Source organism: Onychomys torridus, chromosome X (assembly GCF_903995425.1).
Source record: "Onychomys torridus chromosome X, mOncTor1.1, whole genome shotgun sequence".
NCBI lineage: Eukaryota > Metazoa > Chordata > Mammalia > Rodentia > Cricetidae > Onychomys > Onychomys torridus.
Window position 1 is genome coordinate 112,506,463 of NC_050466.1, and position 22,900 is coordinate 112,529,362.

The 22,900-nt window shown below is 34.4% G+C and overlaps 1 protein-coding gene across 4 annotated transcripts in view; it reads left to right on the forward strand.

Moving 5' to 3' along the window:
• Diaph2 (diaphanous related formin 2) overlaps positions 1 to 22,900 on the forward strand; it is a 747,093-nt gene that overhangs the window by 339,421 nt on the left and 384,772 nt on the right. For all 4 annotated transcript variants that reach the window (XM_036175402.1, XM_036175403.1, XM_036175404.1 and 1 more), the window contains 2 exons: positions 2,387 to 2,488; positions 12,595 to 12,834. In XM_036175402.1, coding sequence (XP_036031295.1) covers positions 2,387 to 2,488; positions 12,595 to 12,834 — 342 coding nt within the window. The remainder of the gene's footprint in view (positions 1 to 2,386; positions 2,489 to 12,594; positions 12,835 to 22,900) is intronic.

Here is a 22,900-nt window from a genome sequence, read left to right on the forward strand (position 1 = left end):
AACACCAGTTATTTGAATGTTATACTTATCAAATGATATCCTACGTTAGAATATATCCTTACCCCACAGAATGCTTTAGCCATTTCATATATCTTTTCAGAGAAAGAGAAGATGCATGGTCTGAGGAGCCTACTTTCAGAAGACAAGTTAATAAATTGTAGCTAAAAGTGAAATAAAATAGTAACAGTTTTCACATTCTGTAATTCTATTTTAGGATTGATTTTGTTAACCACTATTTTCACAGTTAAAATGTAAAATCAAAATGGAGAGTTTTAAATATGTTAAATTAAATAATCTCATAATTTTCATAATGTTTTTATTCTATTTACTTTGGTTGCACTGTAGTGAAAAGTATTCATGTTACCAAAGTGGACTTTCATTTTTTTCTTATCAGTGTACTTAAATAAAACAAAAAATCATCAGCCTGATATTGGTGGCACTTGCCTTTAATCCCAGCACTTAGAAGCAGAGGGAGGCAGATATCTATAAATTTAAGGCCAGCCATGTCTATAGTGTGATTCCAGGATAGCCATAGCTACATGGAGAAAACCTGTCCTGTCTTTTTTATAGACTTTCTGTTCTGTTGTCTCATTGGTTGTAAACCCAGCCAAATGACCTCCTTGTCACTGCGTTTGTACAGACCTCCAGGTCTTCTATGGTTGGTATTGAGATTAAAGGCGTGTGTCTGCCATGCTGGCTGTGTCCTTGAACACACAGAGATCTGCCTAGCTCTGCCTCCCAAGTGCTGGGATTAAAGGCGTGCCCCACTACAGCTCAGCTTCTGCTCTGGCTTGCTCTGACCTCAAGGCAACTTTATTGACATACAAATAAAATCACATTTCAATACAAATAAAATATCACTATAGGTGTCCATCTCTGTATAATTTCCTGTGAACTTTACTTCACTCCTTTTCCTGTATCACAGAAGTCACCATTGAAATAGGAACACAGGACATAAAGATCAGATAGAAGAAAAAGACTAGTATTAGAAGAAGTATTTATATGGAGGAGAACATGACATGTGTACACCATAAAGCATGACCTTGGGACACATAGGCATTTCTGCCTTGGCCCTCTACAGGCATGCTAAGCAGATCTGGAGGGGAAAGCACAGAGAGTTGATGATCCACAATCTCGTGTCTCCTTTTCTCCAGTCTCTGCTGGCAGCACGTCAAGCATCTTATATGCTGTCTCTGGCAATAACCAAATCTCTGTCCATGGCCTACAAAAGAATGGCATTTGATGATATGACTTATGACTTATAATAAGGAATCTATGGCCAACAAGATTTATCATGTCTCATCCAGTCTCAAAGCTGTTCCCATATTAAGGGATCAGCATATATGTCACCTCTCTTGTAGTTTTTCTTTTGTTTCTTTATGTATATGTTTCTTTATGTATATTTTCAGGTCTCCCCCAATCAAATCTGGTATTTATTAATTTTGAAGAAATCCATAGTTTTTAGTTTCCTGTGGAATCAAAATCAAAACCTTTCCCCCAATGAAGCATATTTTCTGACTCCTATTCTGTAGAGAAGACATTCTTAACATATATAGGTTGGTTTAATGTAGCAGTTTCCATATTCCAATGTCTCTTAGCAGCTATTTTTTTTGTACATTAGCATTTAAAAAAATCAAAGTCAACAAAACACCATACAGGATCCAGACACCCTGAATATTTTCTATCTTCAAGTGGCTTGTTCTTTTTATATTACCTTATTCTTTCTTTAAAGACTTTATTATTTTTCTAATATTTTTTTCTGTGACTGTATACCCATTTTCTGTTTTTTATTTATTTAGCATGTAAGTCACATGGTAAATAAATAACTGAGTTTTAGCTCAAAAGTACATTGTAAATAGGTGTTTATTATAAATATTTACTGTTATTGGTAGGTTTACTTTCTTCTGCTACTTTTTTATTAGTATCAAAAGGTCTGGTTTCACAGACTAAGCAAATAATCTATCCTCCTCATTATTTCAAAACATTTTGAGGAAAAAATGGTAATACTTTTAATTTAATTGTTTTATACAATTCATTTGTTTATTTGAAGCCAGAAGGTCCTGGATTTTTCTTTATTTGGAAGTTTTGTATTTCTGATTTAATATCTTCTATTTATCAGTATATTTAGATTTTCCATTTATTTTTAAGTCTATTCTTTTTCTTTGTGTAGATTAGGGTTTTTTTATTCTAGATTATCCAATTTGGTGATATATAGCTATAACAGAATGTTTGAGTCTTTAATAAAATGACACAACTTCCCTTTGAACCTAGATTATACATTTTTTTCTTCATTAACAAGGTTTGGTTTTATTTATATGTTTAGTTGAGGTATTAAAAATCTTATTTATCACTTACTAACCACTAACTTTTGTGCTTTTCTTTTTAGAATCTGGTTAAACATCTTCCTGAGCAAAATGTTCTCCGAGAACTAGCACAGCTTAAGAATGAATATGATGATCTCTGTGAGCCTGAACAGTTTGGTGTTGTGGTATGTATTGATCTCAAAGGCCTAAGTATACACTTCTCATGAGCAGAAGAAATATATTAATTGATTTCCTTTACTTTATAACTATATAATTAAATGTAATATTGACTTAGAAAGAATCTTCACCTGTGTTACTTTTTAAATTCACAGAATCATCAAAGCATTATAGGATCTTCTCTTTAACAGTGCTGATATTTAATGATATTAATGCATGCAAAATAGTATGCAGTATTACATTGGCTAATTTTCTTCCCTTCAGATCTGAATGTTAGAATTTAGCTGCCTGAAAACTTAGGCTGAAATTAAAAAATAATATCTAGGGAAATTAAAAAACAATACCTAGCAACTATTTTTACTTTATGCATTGTACCTGAAAAATTTCAAATTTTCTAGAATGTCAATAATTGAGAGATTGCAATGTGTCATGTCCATCAGGACAAATAACTTAAAAGGTAACTCATGTAGTTTAATAGTTTTTCCTTATCCCCATCATTTGAAATGACACTAAATGATTAATTATAAAGAATATCATCATATATCTTAAAATACTACAATCCTGCTATTCCGATAACTGGACACTGAAATTAGTTTCTGTGAATAAAACCTCTTTTTCCAGAGCTGGGAACTGAACCCAAAGCCTTGGCAAGCACTGTACAACTCAGCTAAATCCCCAGTTCTTAAAAGCTGCTTCTTTTTTTTAAATTGGGTATTCAGGACAGATTTATTTGTTATATAAATTTCTGGTTTACTCTGGTTTTATGATTGTTTACCACTTGTAAAGAAAAGAATTTTAGATTATTAATCAACCTGTTTTTCAAATAGCATTTGCTTCATTCAAAATATTCCATAATGTTTCTAAATAGTTAAATGTTAGAATTCATCTAATTTCCTTGTTCATATGAAACTCTGTTAGATGGGAGTGAGTATTTTCTTTTTAGCATATACAGTAAACATGTGTCCATATTTAAAATTCTTTATACCTCCAGTGGCTCTTCTATCTCCAAAGTTGCTTTCTTGTTATATCACCCAGGCTGGTTTCTAACTTAAGGTTTCAAGCTATTCTCTTGTCTCAGTCTCTTAAGTAACTGAGACTGTAGTTACTCAACATTGTTCTTTGATTAATGTTATTTGTTGTTGTTACTCTGGGGACTAAGCCTGGAATTTCCCACATTCTAGGCAAGTACTGCAGAATAGAGCTCTGTTCTCATCCTCTCCCTCACTTTTTTATTTATTCATTCTTTGTGAAACATCAGAAAAGCAAATGGCTAATTTTTATTACTAATAGTACCATTACAATGTTACTGATTGCAAAAGCTTACTAAATTTTATTGTATGCTAATCTTTTTACGTGGGACATATTTTAAATATTTTTAATTTATTCCTTGGAAAATTCATACATTTATACAACATACTTTAATCATTCTGTCCACTGTTGCCTCTGTCAAATCTCCTCTAGTACTAACCTTCATCTCCTTTGCAATGTTATGTCTTCTTTTTGTTATAAATTAGCAGAGTCCAATTAATCCTGTCTATATGCACATGGCTGCCAGTATCAACTCACAGCACCTGTGTAATGCCTGCACAAATTCAAGCAAGTCATAATGTTTGTGTTCTCTTAAGATTTGTAAGGTAAAGTTTGACACTATTATTATCTCTGTGCTACTGCTGAGGAACTGTGGCCAAGTAAACTCAGGTAACTGTTCCAAGGTTGTATAGTAAATATTAGATACTGAATTCACTTGGAATTCACAGTCAGTGCTTTATGGTACTGTGATTTACTAAAGGAAGGGAGGGGGAAGAGTGCGATGAGATAGATGCTCTAGTACATGCACATTTTCCCTTTCTCTGCATTACTGTCCCATCTAATTCTGACAGCATTATTCCTTGCTTACTCTACTTGTGTTTTTCTCTTGCCGCTTCAATTTGTCTGTCCACCATGACCTTCATTTCAAGAAAATAGATCTTGTCACTTGCTGCCTAAAATGGGTGGATAGATGGTTGAATTAAAATGTACCACTGACCCAAGGATCTTGCTAGTTACTGTCCTCTTTCTGTTACCTATCATCAGTTTCTTCAGAAGTCTCCAATTGTTCTCTACTGCCTTACTGTAGCAAGAATCTTAAAGAGTCTTATTAATAAAAATCAAACCTGAGCCAGGTATTGGGGTGAACGCTGGAAAACCAGAGAAGCAGAACAAGCCACAGCTACCTCACCTCACCAGTTCCTCAGCTGATCCTGATTCCTCAGACTGGATGCCTCTCAGCTGAACTGTGCTGCTCAAAGCCTAAAAGATTAACCAGCCAATAGCTTCTAGTTTCTGGTCTTCACACCTTATATATCTTTCTGCTTTCTGCCATCACTCCCTGGGGTTAAAGGCTCGCTTCTTGGCATTAAAGGCGTGTGTCACCATGCCTGCCTGTTCCCAATGTGGCCTTGAACTCATAGAGATCCAGAGGGATTTCTGCCTCTGGAATGCTAGGATTAAAGGTGTGAGTGCCACCATTTTCTAGCTTCTGTATATAGTGGCTGTTCTGTGCCCTGACCCCAGGTAAGTTTATTAGGGTGCACAATGTTTTGGGGAACACAATACCACCACATCTTACTTCTCATTCACTGTTCAAGCAATAGCAATCAGGTTTCTGTCTTAAATTATGCATTGAAATTGATCAAGAAAAGGTCATGAACTACTTCCTAGTCACAACTGCAATATACTTCAGATCTGCACTTCATCTCTGTCACTGCCATAATCTGAGGCAGCATGATTATTCCCTGTAATTGTTACCATATACTTTTAGCTGTGTCTCCTACTTTAAACTTGAGCTCTTCTCATAATCGGTCCCGTTCTAGTGTCTACCTAGACTGTATTTGTATTGCATCTTAATAGTTACTTCCTAAAATACTAATCACACACTGGTTTTACTCCTTTCATCCTTTTTTCCTTCCTCCCTGCACCATGTATATATAGTATATACACATGTATGGCCATGTGTGAGTGGGTGTTCTTGTTTATGTCTGCATGTGTGGAAGCCATATTCAACATTAGGTTATCTTTTTCCCATCATTTCGTGCCTTTGTTTTTTCGGATGGGGGTCTTTCGGAACTTGGAGCTCACTGTTTCAGCTTGACTGGCTGGCCAGTTTGACACCAGGATTTGCCATTCTTTGCTCTCCTCAGTGCTGCCTTTACAGTTATGTGCCTCTGTGCCTCTTTCCATGGGTGTTGAGAACTCAATCTAGGTCCCTGTGTTTGTACAGTAAGCACTTTGCCCAGTGACGCATATTCCTTGCCACCACCACAGTACTAACTGATCTTAGCCTATTGGTCACATTTTGGCCTGACATCTGCCAACCTTTCTTAGTTTTAGATATTAGCCTTGTGTGTAGACTGAACTCCTGCTCATTGTAACTCAGCCATGCTGAATTTCATTTTGTTATGTTTTTTAATTCATTATTTTCTTCTCAGAATCACCTCTGATTCCCATTCCTTTATCTGCCTTCCTAAAACTTATTCTGTAAGTCTTAGCTTAAAAATGCCATTTGCCTAGCTGGAAAAAATAGGTCTATCTATTAAGCTTTCAGATCCTCCTTTAAAAATTCCTTTCTAGAAATTAATAGTTTTAATATTTATTTTTGAGATTATTTGTTGAATGTGTTCTCTTATATTCTAAATTCTGTAAGTATATAAACTATATTGATGTTGTTTATGAACTGTATCTATCAAATTGTTGTTGAATCTCTTTGGCTAGATGTAAAGTCCAGTGGAATTCTTCCATTCTTGTACTAGCCATTTTCTAACATTGACAGATTTAAAGTCTCTCTCTCTCTCTCTCTCTCTCTGTGTGTGTGTGTGTGTGTGTGTGTGTGTGTGTGTAATGTCTTCTTGTCTTGCTCTATTAAACAGTAGGGATTTTATTGTTGTTTTTATTTCAGTATCCTTGGCCTACTACACTGTAGAATTTCCATTAATACATAACTCTCTAGACAACAATCAAGTCTTATCAGCTAAAGTGTGATGTGTACCATACATGTGATTACTCCTCTTATATTGATTAAAGTATTACTACCAATAAGAAACAATGAAATGTTTCTGCTTAGGTTTTTTTAAAGAGAGAGAATAAAGCTTATCTGACTCAGTTCCTGGGTCGGTTAGCTTTCTTTAACCTTTTGTTTGTTTTTTTTTTTTTAAATTTTCATAACCTTGGGTTTACTTATAATCACTTGTAATCAACTGGGAGAAAAAAAAATCATAGGAGGGAATTAAGCAGAAACAGAAAATATCAAGCCAGAGATCTTCCCTGTGTGGAGGCAGACCTCCCAGCAAGACAGACATACTACTTCCTACACCTTCTATGATCAATAATCTTCTTTAAAGGGGTGGATTGGCTGCATAGCTTCCCACTGACTTGTCCTCCAACTTACCTCCTACAGAATTGAATTTGCTACATCCATTGTAATTATGTGCTGTACCTTTACTGGAAGAAAAGCACAGATCTTTGAAAGCTCTGGCAGTCAGAACCCCCAGTTGGAGCTTTTAGATGCTTCTGAGTGCGTTTGCAGCTCAGCTGTTCTCAAACCTCAGAGCTGTGGAAATTCCCACTTGTCTTGCACTGGGGATGGAGACCCATACTGTGTACGTATCTATTAAACTAGCATGTCTTCTGAGGAAAGAAGGCAATAATTACTTCTCTTAGTAATCAGTACTTTTGTCTTTCTGACTTCAAAATTACCCATATTTTTCAATTAAAAACATTCTCAAGCTGTAATCTAGTAAAAAAGATGTTTTGATAGCCTCATACATAAATCTTTAATGAACAGAACAGATTATGATATTACTGACAGAACAACAATCTTTTCCTTATTTCTTTTGCACAAATATCTGAAGGTAAAAGGAGAGTTAGAAAGACTACTATAACCTCATTTTGCTTTAATTGTTTTAAAGCCTTTAAAAAGCTTATAAGCTCAGTTCAAGAGAGCTTAACCAGGTGAAAAGGGGATTGATAAAAAGCTTTTCCCTTCCTATATAAATCAATAGCAATTAATTTAGAAAGAAAATTGTAGGTCCTCAATTATGTTAATATTACATTGTTTACTGGATTTGCATATTCATCAAGAAAAATTCACATTTTTCTTTATCTTGCTTGCAGTCACAGTGTTGATTATTTTAATGTGTGATGCCTTGGTGTTTCTGTTTTCATTTTTCTGCACATATGAATGCTACCTCTTACTTGTAGTTGTGGTTAATGGCATATGAGTAAAACCAATTTAAAAGCCAGGCAGTGGTGGTGCACATCTTTAATCCCAGCTCTTGGGAGGCAGAGGCAGGATCCTCTGTGAGTTTGAATTCAGCCTGGTCTATCAGGCTTCTTCCAGAACTGCCAGGGCTACACAGAGAAACCCTGTTCCCCCACCAAAAAAAAAAAAAAATACAACCAAAAAAAAGCCAGTTTAATAATTTTTGATCATGTAAAAGAAAATTCACCGTGAGCCATTCTCAAGTCCCTGTATTTATATCACTGTTCATTTCATTACTTTCTCATATTAATCTATGCTTATGACAGAATTGTTTATTTCAGTCACCTTATTTGTAAAATAAAACCACATGAAAATTGAGTATTCTAAGGACATCGATGGCTGTCAATCAATTCTATAATTGATTACTTTTTATTAAAGTAAAAAATATCAAAACTTCATCCTCTTATTTTTTCTTTATGTCTTTAATTCCCTAATAGATTACCAAAGCTTCACAGTAGTTTCAGTAGTCATTTGTGGCCTCAAATAGGTGTTTTGACAAGAATATTTTGAATTTCTTGTTCAACTTCTTAGTGTGATTCCTCCAAGTTTGCAGTGTCTTTGGGGGCAGACACTGTTATTGTGTTCTGCTCTATATTAAAGACTAGTAGATGTTTCTCAATGCATAATTTCCACATATCACTATCTTTGGGGAAATATTCTCTATCAGCACATCATTATTTTTCTGATGTAGAGTCAGTATTCAACACTCTATTTTTCAAAGCTTCAATTCACAGATTAACCATGGCTCTCATCTCTCATGACAGCTAACGTGCAAGCATTTCCCATTTTCTACATATTCAAGGAATCCTTGTGTTGATTATTTTGTCCAGGTACTGTATTTACCACAGGGAGTAAAACAATGAATATTAGAGTCCCTGCCCTTGAAGAATTTATTATGTATTAGAATATAAGAAAAGTATTCATTTAATAAATAGAGAATCTCAAATGTATCTGCTTTATTCCTATAATTCCAGACAGAATTTTGTCAGTCCTTGCCTGTGAATCTCACTTGGACTGGCGTTCTGCCAACCTAACAAAATCCATCCTTGAATATGACTGAACTCATTCCCTTTACTGTGGTAAAATACAAATAAACATTTTATAAATTCAGTGGATAATGCCTTCTAATATTGACTATTTTTATATACATGTAATAAGTGGAACAAGTTCTACTATTTTCAAGGGACTAAACTTTCAATTATATTCATGTATGGTAAGCATTAATAAAAGGTGATATGAATAACACTAAAGGTTTCTTGACCTCCTCACTTAAACATGATATTTAGCACTGCTGTTCCTTAGTTTTGTTTTGTTTTGTTTTTTCTGTGCATTCCTGTAGTATTTTGGTATGAGATCTATATTTACCAGCTTTATAGTTATGAAGTGTATACAATTCAAATTTTATAAATGAAACTCTCCCTAACTCTTTGGGGAAATAACCCGCTTGTAGTGTTCTCACTAAAGCTGTCAATGTACTTTTTTTTTTAATATAGTGCAGATCAGCAGAAGAAATGAGAGTCGCTTGATGTGATTTGATAGACAAGTAACTTGCAACACAAATAAATCCCCTTCATAATACAACACCCTGGTCAGCATCCCAAAGCACTTCAAGGGATGAATTATAAAACAAAAGATGCCAGTCAACTAAAATATTACAAGGGACCACAACAACCAACTAAACATACGTTTCAGTAGAGTTTCTGCTTTATTTACTTACATCACTTAGGAGCACTCAAGTGCCTTTATGAGACCCAAGCCATTTAATAGTTGTATATGTGGCTGGGGATGTAGCTCAGTGCTTCCTATTATTTCTAAACTTGACTATCCATGATTTTCCTTTACAAAGAAAAACCCTCTGATGGCAGTTCAGCTTATGTCTATCAATATATACTGGTCTCACTATAAAAGTTCACAATTAAGACTGAAACAATCCTGTTGATGTGTTCTAGCCATAGTAATTGATGGCTAGAGATATCCCCAAATGACTTCACTTTCTTCATAAGGTCTTGATTTTTTTTTAAATAGTACATTTTTCAGTTATAACCTGACTAATAGTAAATGTCCTTTATGAATGAAAATGGATAAATGCAGCATGATAATTTCAGTCTACCCAATGGATAATAGGTCACATTCTTCATAAGACTACCATAAGACACACATTGCTTAATTGTGGATCCCAAAAGACTTAACTTCATGTTTGGCCAACACATTAATGACCATGTGTCCTTCTTGCTCAGAATTTCTAAGGATAAATAAAGAAAGTAAAGCTAAAATCAGCTAATGTTTTTCTGTGCTTAGATGGTGTCAGTTGATACAACAGACATATTCCACACAGTATCTCCTTCATGTCCTACTGGAAATGCAAAAATACTGAAATGAATGCATTTTTCTGGAGATGATATAAAATCTGAGAAACATTAGCTAACTTTGAACTTGGTCACATAACTATAAATTGACATAACTGAATTTGGAATCATGGCTATAAAACTCAAACCTTGGCAACTAACATCATGGTCATGGAAAATGTAGATATTGGATTTTATCTTTCTCTGGGAATTAAATAACTTTTCTCTTGAACCTTTAAGCTTAAAATACATTATATTGAGCCGGATGGTGGTGGTGCATGCCTTAATCCCAGCACTCAGGAGGCAAAAGCAGCGAAATTCTATGAGTTTGAAGCCAGCCTGGGCTACAAAGTGAGTTCCAGGACAGCCAGGACTACGCAGAGAAACTCCATCTTGAAAAATGCACCAACAAAAAAATGCATTATATTGGGTCTGGGTAGTATTTTTGGTGTTTACCACCTGGTATCAAATGGTATTATGTAGGATTTTTTAGCCTTCTTTACACCATCCCTGTTATACCTTCTTTTTCTTTTTTTTTTGTATTTATGTATATTTTCCAGATATAATCTCATGTAGCCAAGACTGGACAGGAACTTACTTTGTAACTGAGGGTGATCTTGAACTTCTAATTCTTCTATTTCTACCTCCTATTCACTGGAATTTTAGGCCTGTACCACCACCTCTAGCTTCTGTCTTCTATGCATCTTCTTAATATACTAGTGGTTCCAGTTTGTGCAAATGAATATATTCATTTATTTTAATCAGCTATCATTTATTGTTGTTACCTGCCATGTATCAAATGTGGATGCATATGGTGAGTGAAAGGGCAGCTATGATTCTGTTGCACAATTTCTTCCTAAGTCATACTGACTAATAATGATACATTAACACATAAAACTAGCAATTCAATAAAAGTCTGTTTTAAATATGGTAACAATTTGTGTATTTTAAATTAAATAATCCAAAGTGATGAGAGCTATGAGAATACTAGAACAGGGCAATATTTTCTCCATTTTTTATATTTCTACCTGGAAAAAGTATGAAAACATAGACTTCATAGAAGTTAAAGTTCACCTAGAGAGAAGCAAATACCCATTGCTAATAGGCGAGTTAATGTCAAAGGAGAGGCGGAAATGTGTGTGGCTTCACTATTACAGCTGCTGTGCCTTACCCAGTAATTCTGGTGTCGCTTTGGAAGGTATATTACTTTCCTTGATCATAAATGTGACAGCATATCTGACAGAACTGATTTAAGGGAGGCAAGGTTGAGTTTGATTTCTGTTTTTGGATTTCAGTACACCATGGAAAAGAAAGGCATGGCAGGGTGGATCAATTCATGGTAGTGGGGGTACGTGGCAAAGGCTGTGCACATGGTTGACCAGGAAACAAAGTGTGACAGTTTTAACCTTCTAAATCCTGCACCCATTGACTCACTTTCCCCAACTGAGTCATACTTCTAAAGTGTCCACAACTTTCTAAAATGGTGCTGACAGCTAGAGAACAAGTACTCAAAATGTAAACACGTGGAGCATAACAGAAGATACAACAGAAAGGTACTTTTTAATTTTTTTTTTTTTTTTTTGGTTTTTCGAGACAGAGTTTCTCTGTAATTTTGAAGCCTGTCCTGGACTACCTCTGTAGAGCACGCTGGCCTTGAACTCACAGAGATCCATCTGCCTTTGCCTCTGCCTCCTGAGTGCTGGGATTATAGGCGTGAGCCACCACTGCCCAGCCAGTACTTTGTGATTTACATGAGTTACTTCCATGCATGATGGCATATGCCTGTAACTTCAGCTCCTAGAAGGCTGAGATAGGATGATCAAAACTTGAAGGCCAGTCTTGGATACAAAGTGAAGACATGTTTAAAACATTTTCATGATTTCAGTGAATTTCATGCTGTTTGTAGATATCTAAGTGCTTAGTCCATGCTCAGCATGTGTGCATTGTATGAACATAAAATGCTCCTGTGTGTCTAGACTGGATCCATCCTATTTTTAGATTGCAGTTGGTAAATAGAATCTCATCAAATAATTTGGAGCTAAAGGAAATTCAAAACTCAAAAAAATTATTCTTGTATACCCACTATCCATGACCAGCTATACACTCAACTCAATTTTTTTTGCATATAAGTTTTCCTATTTCATCTCAGAAACAAATTTTGGATAGTTGTATGCTATGTATGACCAAAGGTTTTGCAGTTAGCATGTAGAAACTGTTTACCCTCAGATGTATTTTATTTAGTTTATAACTATGATGGTATTTATTGTTTAACAAAACTGACTACCTCTGATTTTTAAAACTTTACCTAAATTTCCCTTGGAAAGCTGAAAACAAACAAAAACAGTATATTTTAAATCTCACGGAGAATTGACTGTGTGTATGAACTTATAATATTGTTCATGAAATTATCCCCAGTAAAGAGATGAAAGGACATTTTAAATAGACATTCTCATAGTGATTCCTTACCTTTCAGATGAGCTCAGTGAAAATGTTACGGCCTCGACTCATGAGCATCCTTTTCAAACTCACCTTTGAAGAACATGTAAACAACATCAAACCAGGCATCATAGCAGTAACTCTTGCATGTGAAGAACTGAAGAAAAGTGAAAGCTTTAACAGACTTTTAGAGTTGATTCTTTTGGTTGGAAACTACATGAACTCAGGCTCAAGGAATGCCCAATCTTTGGGCTTTAAGATCAACTTCCTTTGTAAGGTAAGACACCATTTTATAGTATTGATTTCTAATAGTAATTTTTTGGTATGTGAGCTGAAATGATCTAAATGGAAATAATCTACCAACTCTAAATCATATGTCATTGGAGTAAAGTTGATAGCATAACTACTGACTATATCTTGACTAAAATAAATATTTTTATAATCTTATTGCAGTAATATTAAAAAGACTGAAGTCGTTTTTACTCATGTCCTTCTGATTAAATCTTCTTGGAGATTATAGACCATATAAAATTTGTCCTTATAAAATATATTTAACCTCATATTTCTCTCTCTTTTTACTTATTTATTCTCCAGAAATATTTGAAGAGCTTAATTATAGAGGAAAAGAGCTAGGAATTTTTCTTTGAATGTGATTTGATCATTGATTTCTATGAAAACAAAACTCTGTTTCTGGATAGCATTGAGCCCATAAGCTCTCATTTATTATCAACATATCTGACTAAAACTTTAAAAATGAAATAATAGTATATCTTTGACATCTCCCTGTGCTTCCACTGTTTATTCCCTCCCATATCAGAAAACAATGCAGAGGTTTGGCTCCTTCTAGACATATCTTCTAACAAGAATCACAAATGAATATGACCTTCCTTATTATTCATACATTGACCTATACAAGGTACAAATCCACAAATTTACATTTTAATATGTATGAAAAATGATTTAATTGTGGTAATTGTAACTCATGTAAGTACAAGAGGTAGCATGTATAGATGGATATGTAATGAGATTTTGACTATCCCTTTATTAATGATATTTCTTTAAGAGTTATAAGAAAAGATAATAATAACAAAATAGACAATTTGAAAATGCCAGATTTTTATCAAGAATAGTTTTATTCTCTCTTCTTGTGATAATGGCGAACATGTCAGTTCATTAGATAACATCAAGAAGAATAAGGCAATGCATGCAATAAATAATAATAATTAGGTCTGTATTCATAGGGTAAAACTACTGTGGTCCTGTTCCTTCAATTATATGCCATATAGCCCACCCTAATAATATCATGCCTTGCTAAGAGGCTACTCAGTTTGAATGTAATTTCTATGTACAGTTTGTGAATCTATACATTTGGTTTATGATTATGAAGATGTATATTAAATAAATGCATAAATTTATATTGCATATACTTGATAGCATATCATGTATTTTACATTTAATTTATATATATACATATATCTTAAGCTAACTCTTCTATTTTGAACAAATATGTCACTTTTAAACTGCCTTAATTTTGCTTTATTCAAATTTATTGCATGAAGTTATTACCTTGAAGCAACAATGACTTATTCATTTATATACAAGAACAAAAGATTATATTAATCTCACAGAAAGATTTTACTTTTATGTCTTATATTTTGGAAAGAGCTTTCTTCCTGTCAAATAAAAGTTTTTCCATATTGCACTGATGTGACATCTATCACTAGAGGTATGCTCAAAGGAGTTAGCACAAAGATTTTTGCCAACTTCAAATAAAATAAAAAATCGTCTTGGGGGAAATACTATCATGTAGTAATAGGTGTTCTAAAGGAAAAAGAAGTAAAGATTTTACAATATCCCCCACAAACACTTTTCAGCTGGATTTTTATCTTCTAGGAAACGCTTTTGGGGAAATACATGTCATTAATAAAGAGAAATATCATATATGTGGTTGATATTCCCACGATGTGTAGGAATAAAAAGATGTTCCTAGAATACAAAGGATTCTGAGTAGATGTAAATGTCTAAAGTGACAAAAATTTTTAGATGTGCATAGAAATAGTTAGCTTAGATCTGTCATCTTTTAGAAACTGGAATTAACTAACTACTGATACACGATTAGATAGGATTTCTGTTAAATTTCACTTATAAAAGACTACTTGGATGATTTTTTTTCTTTAGTAAATTGCAGAGGGAATTCCTCATGAAAAATACTGATTATGCTTGAAAAATGATATCATTTCTCCCCTAAGTGTTTCCAATGATAAATCCCTTCCTTTGATTTTAAAATTATTATCTACTGCTTTTCACAAGAACCTTTAAAACACATTAAAATACTCATCTCCTGAAAAAGGATTGATGCAAGTAATTAAACTTATAAGATCTGCTTCAATGTGTAATATAGAATAGTTAGATGGTCAAAATTGGCTGCTATGATGTTTGGGGAGAAAAGGAAAACAAATGAGTTAACCAAAATTACAAGTAGCACTAAAGGTTATAATGAGTATAGTTGTTTTTTATTTCAGTAGTAAATTATCACTTGTGAGTCACCAAACCAGTATGCTTTAGGTAATCAAACCCATCTAAATGAAGATGAACTTACAGTGCAAGCTTGTCTGTGCTTCTCTCTTAGTCAGTGAACGTCTAAGCGATTCCAATGCTGCACTTAAGGGACATTGCTTATTTTGTTTTCAGTGAGTAATAGCGTATATAACATATATGTAAATAAAATGTTCAAGAAAAACCATGCATTCATCTGTGTGAGTGTATTAGATATGGAACTTTAGTAGCTTACAGCCAAACATAACTATCTGATTCATAGTGTTGGAATTATCTGAGGTAACTCAACCAGAAATGTAGAAGAGCTGTAGAAATTTATTTTAAAGAAACAACCAGACTTTAGAGATAGCTCAGTGATTAAGAACACTGACTGTTCTCCCAGAAGCCCCTGGTTTGATTCCCTTCATCCAAATAGTGGCTCACAACTCTCTGTAACTGCATTTCCAGGGGATTGGACACCCTCTCTTGGCCTCTGCAGGTACTGCATGCCTATGATGAACAGACATATATACAGGCTAAATGCCCATACCCATAATACATGTATTTCTTAAGCTGCTTAAAAAAATTAATGTAGCAGAAGCAAACTGAAAGTCTTTAAAGGACATTTCATTGGGAATGTATTTCTGTATTTTACTACAACTTTTAGTAGATTCTTATTGACCTAATGTGTATTATAATGACACTCCTTGCCCAAGTAATCACGGCTAAGGCTCGTTGAACTTCACTTTATTCATCTGTAGATGTGGAAATGCACTGATCCTTGTATAATGCTGGTCTTAGGTCCAATTAAATGATTGTGCTAGAGTGTATTGAGAAGTTATAATGTTAAACATATCATAGTGGGTCATATCAGTGATTAATCATTCTGATGCTAGAGATGCTTTATTTGGTATCACTCCAAATATCAAAGCATTTCATTCACCATCATAGAAGTTGGAAGAAGAGAAGTAAAGTAAGTTTAGTTGCATTGTGAAATAGAAGATTACTTATCATTAAATATGATCCCTAGAGAATATACCCACTATATATAGACAGTAAAATTTGTAAATAATCAAGAAGAAAATCTAAGGAAAAACATAGTCCACCTCAGTAACATGTAAATTCTTCTAAATTTTCACAATGTCAAATCATTTTTATTCAAAATAATGTAAATTGTATCGTAAATGTTACTAGTTTAGCATAAAATGAGGGCTAATATTCTTTTTGGTCTATAGTAAAACACACAAACAAAATAAATTAAAAACTGGATGCTCAGAGAGGTGAATACTTGGACCAGTATATTAGACAATTAAGGTACCATGAGAAATTAACACAGGCTCAGAGGTTTAAATAAAAGAAAATTATTTCCTCATATTTTCCTAGACCATAATTCAAATACCAAAATGATGGTTGGTTTCTATTGAGGTCTCCTTCATTTATCTGCTGATGACCACTTTCTCTGATATCCTCATATGGGGATTTCACCTTATTTTGTTTTTGTGTCTCAACTATGAACCCATGAAATTTGGATCAGTACTTTATTTTTACATTATGTCCTCAATGCCTGTCACATATAAAACTCTCAATTAGGCTTGAGTGAATACAAAGTAGTTGGGTTAAATACAGGTTTTTTGTTAATTTTTGACATAAATATTTACCTTCCTTTGAATGAACTTTGTTTATCACAATTATGAGCATATTCTTACTATGAAAATTATTCTTAGTAGTTTAGTGATGGCTTAAGAGTGATCATTCAATGACAGTGTCTGCCTGTGGTGAGACACTCTGTGCAGCCTTGGTGCAGGAAGGAGGGCCTTGGACCTGGGCCTCAACTGAATGTACCAGGCTCTGCTGACTCCCCATGGGAGACCTTGCCTTGGAGGAGGTGGGAATGGGGAGTGGGTTGGGGGAAAGCCTGGGGGGTGGGAGGAGGAAGGACAGGGAAATCTGTGCTTGGTATGTAAAATGAACAGAAAATCTCTTAATAAAAAAAGACAGTGTATTCAAAATATTTCAGCCAACCACAGGATTTTCAGGATTTTTTCTGACACTTATAACTCTCTGAAATGTGATTGTTGTTTTGAATCAATGCTTATCATTACTTGGGTTGGAAGGAAGTTTCACAGTTTGATGAGAAATAAATGATACGGGCCTATAATTGGCTTTGTAAAACAAATCTTATGATAAGAAAGATAGAATAGGAAGAATTGTTAGATTGTCCTAGATTTTGTCTTCCCATGAGTCATTTAAACTTTCCTTCTTTTGACATTCTTTGCAGTAATGTGTTTTCCTGTCTTTGGTTGATATTTAGTGATATAAGATACAGTGCTACAGCAAATGTAAGGGAATTCATTCATGGCACATCATATTTAAAATGTCAGTGTATAATGACACACCATACTATGTATTCATGATTCATAACCACTGGACACAGACATTTCAGTCTGAGAGTTTGTCTGCATTTCACTATATTACACTAAAGCAAGAACATTCACCAATAAGATATTTGAAATAACGAAGTACTACTGGATACAAGGACAGGATATCAGTGACAGTTTTAAATAGTTGCTTTTGTTCAACTTATGAAATATTTGACTTTTAATTATACCCATTGTGCTTTATTGTTTCTCTTCATTGGATTCTCATCTTTGAGAACCAATAAATCCTCTTGAGCACAAGAAGATTGTTATACTGCTGTCTTACTGTGCTATTGGAGATATTCTAGACACAGTAGCTGCCATGAGTTTTGTCCCCTACAGATTTTCATGTAAATCAACACACCAAAATTTGAAAATATAAAGTAGGAAACATTAATATCACTTCAGTAAATAAATCTAAAAGCTTTTAAATTAAAAGTTATATAGTGTTAAATTTAGGGGTTTTTTGTTTGTTTGTTTTGTTGTTGTTGTTTTTTTAATGAAAGCACTCTTCCTAAAGTTGTTTAGTTCCCATTATGTTACAAACTATATATCTTAAAGCATGGAATGTTAAACTGTCCATATGGACTTGTGCTCATTGGCTTGTGGGAATAACAAGATTCTTTTAGTCATCTAATTTCTTTGGTGATCAAGATATTTGGTTACCAGCTCATAAATTTGATTAGAAGCCCTCACCTCTATTAAGATCTTACTATTTAAATACTATTTAAAATCAAAATGAATAAATCTCACTTCTGGGTTTATGTTTAAGAGTTGTAGCCCTATAAATGTTAGAAATAAGTAATAGTGGTACCGTGATTTTTGAAACATGTTAATACAGCATAAGCTTCTTTGAAAAATGTCCTTCTGTGAAAATAAATGCACTTGTCCCATTTCAGAGCTGTAGAGTACCTGCTTTCCTCTACCTAATGTAATGCTGCTATGCAGATTGATGCCGAAAGTAGAAAGAAACTTAGTGTAAGGAGTTTGTATCTCTATGAATGATTTCTAAAATGTTAACCCCCACTGTTTCTAAATGGTCACACATTTTTTTAGAATTGTGGTCACCTACTGATGTTTCTTATTCTCTGTAGGCCAGTAATTGAAATGGCGCATACCTAGCAGTGGAGGCCTGTGTCCTAGCTACCTCTGTGGCAGAGGAAAGAACATAGCAGGCTTAAGCATTGCCTGAGCAACATGTGGAGTAGAAGACCAATCTAGGCAATTTAGGGGGACACTTTCCCAGAAACTGAAAAGTGAAACAAAAAAGATGCTAAATATGGAATGTCATACCTTTAATCCCATCACATGATAGGCTGAGGAAATAGGATTGCCTGGGAGTTTTAAGCTAGCCTGTGCTAAGTAGTGAATTGCAGCTTGGCCTATAGAGTGAGTAGTGTTGAAGGGAAAAGGGGCTAGAGGAAAGAGAGATGAAGGGTAGCAGAAGTGGAGAGATAGGGAAGAATGGAGAGAGAGAACACAGAAGAACATAATTGCTGTTACATTTTCTTGATAGAGTGTTTCTGAATTCAGTCCTCAGTTTAAAAAAATGGATTATTTTTTTAAAATTATCTACCAATATAATTTATATATTAAATAACACTGTAATACAGCATTTGATATAGTTTTAAAAAGAAGAAAGAGAAGCAGAAAAATTCATTTTACAAAATTCTTTCCCTCAGAACAACTTTTTGAAATCAGCTTTTTAAAGTAGGTCAGTGTGAGAAATGTATTCTGTGACTAGTTGTGAGATTAATTTTCAGAGAAGCCAAATATAGCAGGTATTAAGTTTGCTTATGGACTTTTTCAAATTGTTGTAGTTATGAAGGAATATGCCTCTTAGAAGATAATTTTCTGTGGACTTGAACTTTGAGACAGTGAAAACCAGCTCATAGCTTAAATCTCCTTTCTTCTTCTTTTGTCTAAACTTTAGAGGCTACAGCATAGTACTTATGGGCTGATTTAAAGAGTATCTTCAGAACTGAAATATTCATTATAGACATGGGTGTAAATGAGTCTGTTAATATTTTAAGTGTAACACTTGTTTGTTTTCTCAGAATTTGATTATATCTTTTTAGATGAGCACATTTAAACACTATAGTTGTGTCAAAACTTCATTAAATCCTCAATCTTCAATTTATTGAATTCTTTAGAGAACAGTGCTTTGTAAATGCAGACTTGACTGGGATTCCTCATCAATCCCGACTGTTTGAAAGTCACGTTTGTTCTCTCTTTCAACGTGTTTTTTTTTTTCTTTATTGAAAAATTTCTGCCCCTATCTAAACATACTCTCCAGGTCCTTTTCTTTCATCAAAAAAGTGTTCACTAACTCAAAACGCTCAAGAAATATTGTTTCACAACTATATTTGTGAAAGAATTGTGATTAAACAGTAGTAATGACAAATGTTGGGTTGAGAGGTATCGCTAACTGAAATAAAATATTTTTTAGTTTAGAAAATTGTAAGGGTGCTTTTTGATGATTTTCTGATTTATTCAAAGTGGTTGTAAACATTTGCAGCACCAGAACAGAAAAGAAGTGAAGATTTCTGGGACTAGCTGTGGGTCTTACTTGGTTCACCATGAAGACTGTTTCCACAGAGGATTTAAATGAACCCAGCTGGCTTAGTATTCTGTGAATTGCTGTAGTCATTTTCTGAGTTTAATCTTATGACTGATTTTGTAATTCTCACAGTGGGGGAAAGTCGACAACATGAGCAGCATTTAGTGAATATAATTAGTAAGTTTGAAAACAAATGCTTTTTTATTCTATAAAAGCTCTGTTTGAAAAGGATTTAAACCCTGTTTGAAACTGTTGTGCAAAATAAAACATGGCTACTGTGACTGAATGTGACCAATCATGTCACAAGCTGGTTTTCCAGTTAAATGAAGCCTTCCTAATGAACGCACTGCACAACCTTAATAAGGGGAGCCAATGACTGGAAGAAAGTTTATAAAGTGGCAGTTTATACTAACATAAAGGTCTGTGATAATATTAGAGGCGTTAGGAATTATTTATATCTATTTAAATACTTTTTCTATGCTGGTAATTACAGCCACATTTATTGAAACTTTATTCTTTGTGGAACCCACTGCTAGTATTTTTGCAGAGAAAAAAAAAAACAAACATATTTCCAATCCTTTTGCTTTCGTGAATTTAATGGTACATATAGAACATTGTAATGCTAAAGCCAGAGAGAGGGAAAAAAGTGTGTGGGGACGGCTGTAAGGGGGATGATGGAAACAACACATCAACACACATGAAAAATAAATTATGTTGCTCATAAATGCTTGCTAACTAACTACCAGGCAAAAAGGTCTTTGCTGCCATTCCACACTGTAAAACTGCTGCACTTCTGTGCAAAGGAAAGGGATAATACCAGTCCTGTGTAGAACATGAGCATTGCTCCTTTCTTTTCAATTTGATTTTCCTTGAATTCTGTCATGAGGGTGAGCATATAACCTTAATTTTTTTTCCTTTATACCTATTCTTTTAGTTTCTTCATTTACACAATGGAATCTCAGAATACACATCTCTTTTAAAATTGTTTTTGTGTATATGAATGTTTTGCATATGTGTAAATGTGTGCACTGCATGCAAGCCTGCTGCCTGTGGAAGTCAGAAGAGGGTTTTGGAGCACCTGCAACTGGATTTCTGGATAGCAATGAGTAACCATGTATAAGCTTGAAACTGAACACAGGTCTTCTTACAAGAGCAGCAGGTGCTATTAACCATTGAACCATCTCTCCTCTCCAGCCCCTACACATTTCTTTTAATGCTACAGTGTTTAAGATTGATTCTCAAGTTACTGTGTACCTTCTGCATTTATTTTTTGCACATTTCATTAGCATTCATTGTACATTGATATATAATATATTTAAGTCCAAGTACATCGAGTATTCACTTCTCATAATCCTCTTCTTTCTCCCCCATCTTAATTAAATGTTAGTTTTTTAAAATAGTTCTATAAAATTTAGATCTACCGAGTCAAAACAATAATATAATTGTATAACTAAAACTATTTTTGTGTGCACAACCCTCATTTCAATATTCGGGCAGAAAAATCAAGTACTGCTTCCAATAGCAAGAGACTTTCATGACTTTTATTTACATAAGTATGAATGAAACATTTTTATTTTTATTGCTCAGTATGAAGGAATCAGGTATGATAAAATAGAAACTACTCAGAGGCTGTTTAGAGAAAGGACTGTACTCTTTAAATTCAATGACATCTTTATCATGTACACCTGTATCTCAGCAGTTTTCTGTTTTAGTGACAAAAAAAAAAAAAAAAAAACAAGAAACACAACTTGCTAGAGGGAAAGATTGGCTGGCACACATGACTTCATGGTTTCAGATGAGAATTGGTTGCTTTTGTGGATTTCAGACAGAAGTAAGGTATCATATTATGTCTGGAGCTTGTGGTGGAGCAAAGAAGTTCACCTCATGGCAGAAAGGAAGCAGAAAGAACCTAGATGTTAACAGAAATATGATATAACCTTTGATACCATGGTTACTTCCTAGTAGCCCATTATGAGGTTAGTATCCTCATGCTTTAATCTGAACCAATTCTACAGTCATGTCACATCTAAAACTTAAACATTTTTTAAAGTATGATATTTAGAAATCTGATATGAAGGAACATGAAAAAATATTGTAAATCATATTGAAATATTTGGAGAGTTATACACATGCTTGGTTGTCAGAATTTCTCATCAGCAAAGGCCTGGCCCATTTTAAGTTGTGTAGCATGCCCAAATTTCAGCTTTTATAGCATGTCTGAGAAAATCCAGAGTGTTTATTGATTTCCTAAAGCATCAATTTAGTTTTGTGTATTTTTTTTGTTTTTTAATAAATAATTTTTTCTTTATTATTATGTGTTTTAAATTTTATACATCAGCCATGGGTTCCCATCCCCCCTCCCATGCCCACCACCACCATCCCCCTAGCCCCTCCCCTCCATTCCCATGTCCTCCAGGATCAAGGCACCCCTGGGGATTCATTTAAACCTGGTAGATTCAGTACAGGCAGGTCCTGTCACCTCCTTCCAGACTGAGAAAAGTGTCCCTGTGTAAGCCCAAGGTTTCAAACAGCCAGCTCATGCACTAAGGGCAGATCCTGGTCCCACAGCCTGTATGCCTCCCAAACAGTTCAAGCTATTCAATTGTCTCACTTATCCAGAGGGCCTGATCCAGCTGGGGCCTCCACAGCCTTTGGCTCATAATTCATGTGCTTCCATTCATTTTGCTATTTTTCCCTGTGCTTTTTGCAATCTTGGATTCAACAATTCACGCTCTTGTAGACCCTCCTCTTTCTCGACAGTTGGACTCCTGAAGCTCCACCTGGGGCCTGGCTGAGGATCTCTGCATCCACTTCCATCAGTTATTGGATGA